This window comes from Ruditapes philippinarum, unplaced genomic scaffold, assembly GCF_026571515.1.
Source record: "Ruditapes philippinarum isolate M1 unplaced genomic scaffold, ASM2657151v2 ctg2665_1_1_1_1, whole genome shotgun sequence".
NCBI lineage: Eukaryota > Metazoa > Mollusca > Bivalvia > Venerida > Veneridae > Ruditapes > Ruditapes philippinarum.
In genome coordinates, this window is record NW_026862957.1 from 236,660 (window position 1) to 249,994 (window position 13,335).

At 31.3% G+C, this 13,335-nt stretch overlaps 1 protein-coding gene across 1 annotated transcript in view; it reads right to left on the minus strand.

Moving 5' to 3' along the window:
- LOC132720769 (uncharacterized) overlaps nucleotides 1-1,528 on the minus strand; it is a 35,918-nt gene extending 34,390 nt beyond the window's left edge. Inside the window, exon 1 of the mRNA XM_060704980.1 lies at nucleotides 1,383-1,528. Within this exon, the coding sequence (XP_060560963.1) occupies nucleotides 1,383-1,450 (68 nt within the window). The 5' untranslated portion in view covers nucleotides 1,451-1,528. The remainder of the gene's footprint in view (nucleotides 1-1,382) is intronic.
- Nucleotides 1,529-13,335: the final 11,807 nt, after the last annotated feature.

A 13,335-nucleotide genomic window follows, 5' to 3' on the forward strand; every position in this document is an offset into this window, starting at 1 on the left:
TGGCACACAATGGAGAGTGGATAGACTTTAGAATCTGTTTTTCAGCTAATTTCAACATTATGCCATATGCTTTTACCTGATTTTTTCAATATTCCTGTTTCTCTACAAAATCACTCGGATTACTTCTAGGGTTAGTGTTAAGGATTAGGGTTAGTAATTTGGGTAAGGGTCAGGTTTAGAGGGTTAGGTTTAGGATTTTAAATCATGAATTTTCCTGCAGGCAGATTCTAAAAGTGGTCTGAAACAGTTTAAAAAAAGATTAATTGGATCATTTGAAATATATTTTTGATATTTCAATACTTACTGATAAACATTAAGAAAAACTGTAGAATCTACCATTTTATAACAGGGCTTTTTTTCCTTCGATAGTCCAGTCTGTGCGAAAGTCTGTCGGTCCTCGGACCTCGCCAACTAAAAATCAGGAGGGCCGAGATAAATTTCTATACAGTCAGTCCTCATGTCCTCATAAAATTTCAGCCTGTTTGAAAATGTTTGGCCTTCTGAAATATGCAAAACTTCCAAGATCGATCTTTTTTTTTTCATTTTTGCTTGTATTCACAGACCCAGATAACCAAAATCACCGCAAGATACAACCAGTTTTTGCTAAGTAATGTAAGCCACCATCTTGTCTTGGATAATTTCCTTACCAAAACATATTTTGTCTCCAACCTTTGAAAGATGTATCGTTTTCTTGTGAATTAAACTAAAGTTTTATATATTATGTTTTGTATATCTTTTTCATAGTATCTTATAGTTAAGTCTGATAATTCATATTTTCTAAATATTTTTGTTTATAATTATGGCAACATCCCTCTCCCACCCCTACAAAAAAATACCTTTCAGAGTCCAGGCCGGGAAAAAATCATCAGGGCCGGAAATAAATCTAAGGATCCCAGTCCTTGTGGCCGGAAAAAAATTTTGACTTTCGCATTGACTGATAGTCGGGACGGTTACAACTTACAGGGCTGCTTCCCCGAAAGGAAAATTCTTTAAAATCTTGCAGTTTTCCCCAAAAAAGTTTTTTCTTCTCATTTTGCATAATTTTCCCCCAAAATTAACGACAGGGCTGCTTCCACTACCTGTTAAAAAAGCCCTGTATCATAGAACCCTGAGTTACCGCGATATAACAGAAATCTATCCTTAAATCTTTCAAAATCAAAACACTAGAGCTACTAGGAGCAAAATGAGAAATAATTAAGCATGATGCAAGTCATAAATCTTAGGCGAATTTACATCAAAGTGGGGCGAGTCTAATTGGGCGAATCGTCAGCGGGGCGAATCGTTATCAGTTTCTGCAGCCAACTACGAATCCCTTTTAGGACTGATTTTTAGAACAAATATTTTCTGCAGTTTAAAAAAAACAGTTGAATTAAAATACTTACCTGTCAGGCATTTGTTTTACAGCATTTGACAAAGAACAGGGAAAAAGACATTTAAACTTATTTGACATTTGCAGACGACATATTTCGTCTGTGTCCAACAGGTGCTTGAAATTTGTTTTTCAGTTGATTGGCGACACAACAGATCTGTATGCGGCATAAAGTAAAGATCCTACACCAATCACGGAGTGCCACGAACATTTTGCTAGTCTGATGGAATCAAAATTTAAATGTTGTTCAAGTTTTTCCATATTTTATACTTGGCTGTCTCGTTAACGTTGATCACAAACTAGTTCACTTAGAACCAATTCACCAGCTAATCAAAACGCTCCTACTTACCAAGGGAAGTAAACTATAAGAGGTTTCAAGGTTTCAAGGTTTATTTGAATACGTCAGGGCCCATATGGGCATGTGACAACATAAAACAGTACATACATACAAAATAATACAAAATGGCAAATAATATGTAAAAACAAAATACTACAAAATGGCAAATTATAAATGGTCATACAACTCCATGATGTAATAAAATTACTGTAATAATTGACTGATAATGGAGGATGAGAGAGAAAAATCAAAAATCATTACGAGAAAAAAACAAAGAGAAAATACATAATCTAATAAGCTAACATTATTTAAATAATAACATAATATTTTTGCAAAATATGGCAAGTTTCAAAAGGATATCTTTATTACTATGGTTCATTAATTTTTCAAATTTTAAAGCACTTGGACGTTCATAGAAATATTTATCAAGATACAGCTTTCTTGTATTGACTAAATGTGAACATTCGAAAAGATAATGGAATTCGTCGCCTAAAGAGTTACTGGTACATAGGTTACAAGTTCTAAGTTCTCTTGGAATATCATCAAACCTTCCTTTTTCAATAGGAAGTTTGTGATTCATACTTCTAAATTTAAAGAGAATTAAAGCTAAATTCATAGGTAACTTGCTGAGGTATGGCTCAAAACAAAAATCCTGTTTATAAATCCTGTAATTTAGACATTTACTGGAATTATTAATTGTACTTCTCCAATTTTGCATAAAATGATCACGCAATCTTAAGTTGACAGTATTCTTGAATGAAGCAGGAGATTCCACATTTTGATTTATCCAAAAATGCGACAATCCAAGATCATTTAAATTATTTCGAACAAAACAGACCCAATCTGATTTAATATTATTCAGAGTATATAAATTATGAGTTGTTCTATATAGAATGCTGACTATCTTATCATGTTTAGAATTAACTATTTTACCCCAGTAATTGAGAACTCTACTTTTAATTTGTGTTGAAAGTGGGGTAATATCCAACTCCCTATAAATCATAGCATTTGGAGTACTCTGTTTCAACTGTAGAATTATCTTTAGGTATTTTAATTGAAATTTATCCACAACACTCACATCTTCAACACCCCAAACTTCACACCCATACAACAAAATGGGTGCTATCATTGTATCAAACAAGTGTAATTGCATATCTATTGGTAAATTAAGTATCCTAGATTTCCTAATTACAGAAAACATGGCTTTACGGGCTTGATCAATAAGGAATGTTTTAGTTCTGCTGAATTTACCATTAAATGAAAATTGGACACCTAAATATGAGAAATGCTCAACAATTTCAAGGACAGTCCCCTCATAGTGAAAGTTAGGCATATTACGCAAACCTCTCTTGGTTTTCCAAAATATAATAACTTTGGTTTTATTTGTATTTACTTCAAGATTCCAAAGCTTGCAGTAGTCAGACATAGCGTTTAATGCTAACTGAAGCTGCTGAGAGCTCTCTGACAATATTACAGTGTCATCCGCATACAATAGTAAATACAGTTTAAGATAAACTTCCATTTCATCATCACTTAACATATCATTTATATGTTCTTTTAGAAACTGCAAACCTTCATATTTATCAGACATAAAATTAGTTAGATCATTCAAGAAAAGAGAAAACAATATTGGAGATAAGTTTTCACCTTGTCTTACTCCAGTATGACTAGTGAAAAAATCTGAAATTGTATTATTCGAACTAACACATGACTTAGCTTTGTCATACATATTGTGTATTATTTTAAAGCATTTCCCATCAATATTGTAACTTAATAATTTATGCCACATGGCAGTGCGATTTACAGAATCAAAGGCCTTGCGATAATCTACAAATGCACAATACAATTTTTTTCCATGTGCTAGATATACGTCCACTAGAAGTTTTAATGAAAATATGTGATCAACAGTACTATAATGCTTCCTGAAACCTGCTTGTTCTTCACATAGAATGTTGTTTGATTCCAAGAAGTCATTTAATCTGTTATTAAGTACCGAAGTGAAAAGTTTTCCAAAGCAACTGAGTATTGTTATGCCCCTGTAATTATCCAGATCATTAATATCCCCTTTATTTTTATACAATGGTAAGATAACTCCCTTGCTCCACACATCCGGAAAGATACCAGAGTCTAATATAATGTTAAAAAATAGCGTAAGTACAGCCAGCAGATTATCAGGAGCATTTTTGAGATACTCATTAATAATATTATCAAATATAGATGGACTTTTATTATTCTTAAGCGCCTTTATAGCCTTATCTATTTCTTGCTCAGTAAATTGCGAATTCAGTGCCTCATTAAACATTGGTAAGTTGTTAACATTAAAATTATCTACGTCATTTTCATTTCTTAAAATATCTGCATTCAAATTACTGAAATGCTCATGGAAAACCTCATTAGTTATTTTATTTATTATCACTTTTTTATCAGAAGAATATTTATTTAATAAACTCCAATAAGATTTAGGATCACTATGCTTTAATCCTCTCAGTTTTTTTATGACATTGTCATTGAAACTGTTAAACTTCTTATTTAATTCTTTTTTATATCTTTTACTGTTTATCATCATAAGGTTTTTATTATCTTCGGTTTTATTTTTCCTATAGGTATTTCTGCTTAGGTAATATTCCTTTCTAAATTTCGAGCAATCTTTATCAAACCATTTTTGGTCAAGTTTGCATTTTTTTCTTTCTGTGAAATATTTTTTTTTCTTGTATTAAATTACACCTTTTAGCAGCATTAGTTATGATACTTGACAGTTTTTTCAGTCAAGGAATTAATACATTCATCATTATAATTCTTATCATTTAATATTTTAATCATTTCTTCTGTAATATTATTTGTATCGATATTATCAAACTGATTTATATAATCATCCTTCAGATTTTTATCCCATGTTGATTTAATAATGGCCTCATTGTTATCGTTTTGCAAAACTGCAGTATCTACATTACAAGTAAGATCCTTTCCAATAATATTAAAACATAATTCTATACCACAATGAACATCAGAAAATAGTGGATTAAAATCTGTCACATCAAAGTGGGTTACTTTGGGAAAGTTAATAGCAGACAATAAAACATAATCAATCAGACTAGTATTTGTAGTTGTGCATTTTCCTATATAGGCATCAGCACCACATCGACCATTAGCAATATGGACATCTGTAAATTTACAAACTTGAAGAAGTCTATTACCATAATTGTTACAGTTATGCATATCACGCGAGTAACGATCGACAGGAAATCCTAATTCAATAAGACGACTTTGTCCAATCAATTGTTTTGTACTGTTATCAAAAAACCTATCAGCAATGTACTTATTTAAGTCTGTAAAGTCAGCAAGTCTACCACTTTTTGCATTAAAATCTCCAAATATACAAAAATCACAGTCATCATAAACAGTGTTGAAATTAAGAATACTATTTTCCAATTCAACAAACAAATCTAGTGAACTATATTTAGAACTTTCTGGAGGAATATACACTACTCCAAATATGCTAGATCTGTCTTTAAATTTAAACCATAAACAGTTTTCAGTGGCGTGATCCAGAAATATTACATTTTTTATCAGAGAATTTTTTATAAAAACCCCAACACCTCCAGATCCACGTTTACAATTATCTCTATTTATAGATCTAAATGTATAACCCTCAACATTAACATTATCAAATTGGTCTAGTTTAGTTTCAACTATACAAAATATATCAAAGTCCTTAATAAAATCAATAAAGTCTGGTATCAGTAACTTGGATACTAAACCACAAACATTCAGAAAGTAGAATTTAACTATTTGAGATTCAAATGGAATGCAATAGAAGTGGTCATGATTAACTTTATATTTTACATCTACATTTTTATGGTTATTTATATCAAACACATCATTCTCATTGTTTGAAATATTATATTGATTACAAGTAGAACTGCACTTGTCCGTAACTTTGTTAATCACAGCATGGTCAGTAGAGATAAATGAACTGTCAACATCGGAACAATTTTCAACAGAAACAGAAATATCAAAGTTATTTTGACTAGTAGAAGAGTCTGTCAATGAGGAAATGGTCTCATCCTCCGACGCATCCTAGATGAGGTGCTCGAGTCCTAGTTCCTTGAGATCTGCCTCGATACTAATGTTAAACAGGTCATCCGGGGAAGAGATGATAACGTGTTTACTCTGGTAAGTACAATGAATGTTCCCATCACGAGTGTATACATTGGATGTATCATCACACTTCTTGACAATGTGAAGAAGTCTTACACGTAACTGTGTCATATCCTCGGTGATAAACACGTTCTTGTAGACGTCTGATTTCTTCAAAAGTTTCTTCAACGAGAATAGTTTATGGAGTTTTGCCCTCGACACAAAACGCACAATAATCTGGTGCTTTGACTTTGTAGGGTGGCAAGCACTAATATCATCCACTGTGAATGTATAATCATCAGAGTCAGACTGGTCAAGAGATTTTAATTTGTTAAAAAGCTCCACGGTTTGAGGGAGAAGAGGTGCCTTTTCATCGTACTTGAAATTGTGGATTCTTACGTTTTCCCGTCTTGTGTACTGCTCTAAGCGGTCTAGCTCGTATTTTCCTATACGGACGTTGGCCTTGATATGATTGATGGTTTCCTCGGAAGCACATTTGTCGATACTCGCTTGTAATTTGTCAAATTTCTCACTAAGAAGTTCATAAACAGAGTCCGCAAGCACAGATATTTCTTCTTTGGATAATTTATTTCCTTTTTTTCCACTCATAGTTGTTGTTTGAAGTTGTGGAATATGTATAAATTGAATATTTTGTATTAGAAATTTACAGCATGGTCGCTGCCATTTTACCGGAAGTGAGCCTTCAACTTAAGTGAGAGAAGTATGCACTTTGTTTTTGTAAATGCGTTCAGTCCCTTTACTACTTTTTTACGATCTTACCAAGTTAAGTCTATCTTAATGGAAATTAGATAGATGAAAAAAAAAACACAAGACGTTATAAAAACACATATAAAAACTTGAAATAACTTAGATATGTATATATAGTACAGTATGTTTATGTATATGCAGATCAAGAAATTGTTACGTGGAGATAAAGGAACTTAAGACAAAAAGAAATTAGGAAACAGAAAATAATAATTACAATAAACAAAGTTGCTCTACTTACATTACACTGTGAGTGCAACTTAAATTATCACTCCTGTTTTTAAGGGCAACGTTGTAGAAATATATTGCTAAATATAATACCCGGGACAACCAATATTCAATCAGTTAAGCTGTTTTTAGCCAATAATAAATGGAAGGGGAAATTATACTTTAAATTTATTTTAGCTATTAATGCATCTATTGACACTTATTCATTTTCAGGTTGGTACATTTTCAACAAGTCTTGATCTTTCTTAGAAATTCAATAAAAACAATATGACCCACTCTGGTTACTCCCAGGAATATTTTAACCTAAATTCAAACAGCAGGGTAATCACCATGGAAAATTTGTTAAAGATAAATCAGGGCCACTAAAAATTGTAGAAAACTTCACAATAGTCTATTCAACAATTTTCAACAGTTTTTTCAAGAATTTAAAAAACTTACACTAAATGTTATAACATATGTACAGCACAATGCATTGGTATGACTACTGTTAATGTGTTTAAAAAGGCAGTTAAAGGTGTCACTTCTTAGTACGCTATTTGGGGTGCAAAATGATAAATGCATCAAATCTTTACAGCCATTTTACCTTCCCCACTTTAAAATATTAGCAAATATGGAAACTTGTCTAGATCTGCCAGCTGGTATCGCTTACAAAACAATTATTCTACAATTATTCTACAATTATCACATGAAAAAATTTGATAACAATATAAGATTTTAATAAGGACCCCCGTGTAAAAAAATTCTGGAAACAAAGTGATCCCTCGGAAGCATTAATCACAACAAAATTACAAGAGAACTGCAGACTCGGTTTGATTGAGTCTGTACATGAGGGATAATGGAAATGTGCAACATCCCTCACGCCCCCTAGCACCGGCTTGAGCGGTACTCAATTCTCAACACTTAATAGTGCTGGCATCAATGATCCCGAAGGACCAGAAAATATAACAACACTGAAAAGTCTGATGAATATTTAGTGGTACATCATATAAATAAATGTTTTAAATACACCTTTGACTGAGGTAAATGGTAAAACTCTTTTGCCAATACTTTATAAAAAATTAACTTGCTAAGAAAAAATTTTACCACTATTTTAAACAAGTGACTATATTGATATAGTGAAAGTTGGACAATTTATATTGTGTCACTTAAAACAAACAGTTTCTTATTGTTTTTCTGAAAACATCTGACAATTAATCAAGTGTGGCATTTCTGTCAAAGCTCAATTTGCAACTCTTTAATGACACCTACGATAGAATTACAACTCAAGCAAAATCTGCTTTATCAAGCTAAAGTATATTGCATTTAAGGGGATAAATACATTAAAGTTTACAAACGTTAATGTAAGCTTTTCTTATTTATTTCACATATTAGTTTCCATCGTTTCGGAGCATACATTCAATATATGTATAAATATTTTTTCAGAGGCTTTATGATGTGGTATTTGATAGAGATTAAACTAAACGTGGGTCGTGTTTTTTGTTTGTTTTTTATTTGCTCTCGTGGCAAGGTGTAAACTGAAAACCAGGTCCGATTCTTGCTCACTTTGCAGTTGAAAAGAAATAAAATAAAAACTGACGGCGACTCATTGCAACAGAAAAGGTGATGCCCTTGGACGTTTTACTGGTTATGTTAGAGTAAATTCTCGTATCTTTGCTAGTGCAAGTAATTCGATAAAATTTAAGACATAACATGATATTTTGTATTTTATCTTTATTACTAAATATTTAATGAGAATTAGATTTTCTTTTTGTCAAACACATACGAGATATATGCTATATGCCGGAGTATACATGTACAATGTAGTCGATAAAATAATAACTTGTCCGAAGCTTAATTGTAGTATTTGTAAAATATTTTCAGATTTTCAGGAGATACAGTGCAGTTATGTGTGATATTTATGATATCTTTATTTTAGATCAACGTGTAATTATTTTGGTTCTTGTAAATAAAACACACTGAAAATGCTAGTATATGAAACAAAATATGTACAATATCAACTCGGACATATTGTATTGTTTTGTGTGTATATCGTGCAAGATAAGTGTATGCATATATTGTACAAACTTAAATGCAACGACATTTCAGTTATGTATCAATGGCAATAAATAAATATATAAATGATTGAATGTTGTTGAATTTTATATTAATCCATAAAGACTCTACTGACTGCCAAGAAGAATAACTTTCTTATGTTTCTGTACAACAGCTATAACAACCATGCTTCTTTGTCCCCCCCCCCCCTTTAATTTAATTGCATTTTTATCTAAATTTGATTTTTATAGTGAAAGGAAAGGGATCAACTTTATTGAGAAAATACTTCTGAATATTTATTCACTACAGTAACCTTTAGCTTGTTGGCGGCAACTGAATCTACACATGCGATGTTATTCTATCAGTTGAATATTCTCTTACAATATGATTATTTGCTTTGTCCAGGTTGAATGATAGTCAAGTCCATTTTAGATGGTTAAAATAAATGTGTATTGAAAATAACGTATAACGTAACATTACAGTTCTTCTTCTTCTTTTTCTTCTTAAGAATATATACGTGTAATTTAAAATACTAATTGAACTGAAATAGAACTAATAAACTTAAAACTTTAAAAGATGCTGGAATTAAGTATTTTCAGTCTACAGATAATTTGGAAAGAAGTAAACAAATTGTTTAAACATCACCTTCGAAACATAAGTTGAAAATAAAGTTTTAAGCATTAACAAAAATGTTAAGAAAAATTTCAGTTCAAGCCCACACAGACATTCTCAAAACATCAAATCATTGACCGAAATAACACGATACCTTTGACTGAATAAAAAACAGATTACTGAAAGATAATAGGATTATTTGAAATAATATCATACAGTACTTGATGGACTAATTCAATTCTCAAACAGCCTTCAAGTTCTGAGTCTGAATACAAATCGCTTTTTATCCGGGTATTAGAAAGTTCCCAATACTATTAATGTAATTAGTATTAGAAAAGTCATTTATAAATGTAATTGAAAATGAGGTCCCCACAGACGATGTTAATGGACCCTCATTTAATCTTATTTCCTGAAAAACTGGATAACGGTGAAGATATTAGGCTAATTAAACAGTAAACAATGAGTAGGGTCGCGATATTTGATCTTGGATAATACGAGAGAAAAGTAAGCTCTGGCCTTTACTTTGTAAGGCAGCGCTTTCCAATGGGAGCCGGTATTTAGATGGAATATTAACTTACAATTAACAAATTGTCGTGGTGATTATGTTAGGGGAATTAGGAAAACATGATATAGCACAAGTGATTAAGATAATGTGCATAAGGACATTGGAAATTAACTTGCAATGAGTACACATTGTTCCGAGTGTACGTGCGGGGAAAGCAAGTTTACATTTCATTGTCACACAAGTTGTTGATAACTACAGTTATTATGGGTTAAAGTGATAGCCACGTATAATTGAGTGGTATTAATCGCTACTAGTGGTCTTAGCTATTAATGTTAAGTGCATGCATTTGAAATAAAGGTCGACAATCTTTCTATAACTTCTGTAAACGATCCCTATACATTCACATCTGAAATTTATTTTCGCTTTCTAATTTACGTTTTGTTATACATGTATTATGAAATTTCAGGTAAAAAGTAATTTGCCTCAATGCTGATTATAGCCAGTCAGTTATAACCACACCCAATTCCCACGGGGGAATAGCGGATACTATGACTTTGGAATTTTTAAATTCTTTGAAAAAATCACCTGCAATGACCCCGTCAGTGTTCGGGCAAACGAAAAGCCAACACCACGCCACTGCCCTTGCCTTTCTCTCTCCCCTCCCCAACCCCGGGGGTTACAATTCATTGATGTAATATATTGATTTCAGTACCCTACTATGAGTTGATTTCTTAACTAAAGCCGCTGTGACAACATTAATGCTAGGACTCCCAATTTGTTGTTGGTTGCCAGGACTTATGATTTCAAACTTAACCAGCTTTAGATAATAAAGTTGAAGTCATAAATATTGCACAATAAAGTATGGTTTTATACTTCCTATCATGAAATGAAAAGAAGAAATTATAGACATGAAAATGTTTTTTTTTGTTGTTGTTTTTTTTTTAAATAAAAGATATAATCTAATTAAAGGGTTATATACTTGTTTTATAAATTACATGAACTATACATCTGGGTTGTCGAGATAGAAACACCTCCAAAGTTTCGGTAAAACCAGACTATTTTAATCAGTGTTTCTTTAGTTAAGTTAATCTCGCAGTAATTGATTTAGTTAATCCAAAGCAGGTACTTCTGAATGGTTTCATTAAAAAAATAGCCCGTCACTAGTAATTTTGAGGAAATTCGCGTAAAATGCTTAAAACTGTCTATGTTAATGTCAGTGTTCTTTTTGTTTGCTAAAGTTTAGAATGTTTAGCGAAAAATTGTTTATTTTGATAAAAATAATTTCTTAGCAATCTATATTTAAGATTTGGTCTACATTTGATACTTTTCGCTTTCTATATATCATTGAATTATTTCAATGGTTATTTCGTTGTTGTTGTTTTCCAAAAAACAACGATAATCTAATTTTTGAACATTTTTTATCAAGGATTTTGTTAATAAGACGGAAAATATACTCGGAATAAACATTGCTCCCCTGTTCCCGCTGTCTCCTAGATGCCCTCAAAATGAAAAGATTTTTTATGAGTCAATAAATATAATCAGTAAATAATAATCCATCATTTCATAACTGCAAGTGGCTATCGTCTTTCTTTGAGAGAATTATTCCAGATAATGTCTATTTTTGTCGATCTCATCTCCGACACGGCTTACTATGCGGAGATACTTGGCAGGTCCCTCCCAATTTCCTACATTTCCGCGAAGACATCCTATAATTGAGTTACTTCGCTTTACAATAAACCATAATCCGCCATGAAAATTTAATAAAACACATTCATAAAGAATAAATAAGCCTCATCTGACTATTCCAAAACAGACATTCGATTAGATATACAAAATTAGGTATATTAACTTCAATTAGGGGTTACTGTGTTTTGCACATCCCCCAATTACCAAGATTAAAACTGACGTGCCATTTGTCGTTTAACGTAATTTTCATAGAATTATTGTTGAATAAGCAAGCCAGATGTATCTGCTCATTTTAGATATATTCATCCTGCGGTATCGATCTACGATATTACATTGTTATATAGATGTTTAAAGACGTCACTCAGAGCACTTGAAAGATGGCATTGCGGATGGAAAGCAGCCGTAGTCTCCCAGTATATGAATACACAATTTCAGACATAGCCGTTTTAATAGAAAGAAATAATAACGGTATTTTGGAATGGAATTTATTGCTGTGTGTTTGAATACTTAAGTTGTGTTTTGAAAGTACAATGTGTTTTAGAATAGAGTACATATAGTTTATATAAAAAGTAATAAATTTGAGAATGACTTTTTAATTTAAATATTTGTTATATAAACAAAGTTTTTTTTACTTTGAAAAGCCCTTTTATCTACACACGAATACCTGTATATTTTCTGTTTTGTCGTTTGTTTAGTGTTTTCTTTTTTTCTATTTTTTTCTTTCCTGTTTTGTTATTCTATTGTTTTTATTTTGCCGGTTTGTTCTATGTCCCTTTTTATAAATCTTATTCGATATTTTCATGTATCAGCGAATAAGATTTGTACAAAGTTCTTAAATCAAAATTGATACACAGTCATGAAGGAAAATGTACCCCCACAAAATAATAAATTGAATTTATGCAAAGTAATTGTATTTTCTTGTAGAAGATTGGTATCAACATACAGAGACCTTTCAGATGCAAACAAGCAACTTGTTCCTTTATTTCTCCCGTTTAAAGCCTTTAGGTTTTTTTAAATACATTGTAAAAAGATTTACATGTATAATTTCTTTATTAAGTAATTAATGTTTGAGAAATTTATTTTAACTATAGTTGAGCGATAAAAGAATACTTCAATGATTTATATTAAGTATATATTGATTTTTTCAGAAAGTTTCTAATTAATTCAATAACGGAAATTTAACGGTAAAATACTTTTAAGAAGCATATGTAATTAAAGTTGGTTTTCACTGATAAGGAATAAAATGATGTGACGTTACTTTGCTTTCAGATTATTTTTTATATCTAACTAAAAGTGTCTCAAAAACATGCTATCGAAAAGTACTAAAATCTATACAAATAAGCTAAAATAGAATAATGATGCATGTACTGTATGCATTGCCATCTAAATGAGCTTAGAATGAGCTCATGTTTATTTATACTCAGTACTGAATAGTTTTTGTTAATCCATTTAAAAACCATTAAATGACGAAACCTGTTTAATAATTAAAAAGATGTTTTATACTTTTTTAAATGGTTCATTTTATATGCGATCACTGTCAAATGGAATTGTCAACACAGTGTTAGTGGGTTTTTTAGATGATTTTTTTTGCCGTTTTTAGTTGTTAATGTAATTTAAGTATCACTGTAGTCTTTTAGGCTATCCGATTCCTTTATAGGTTATGCA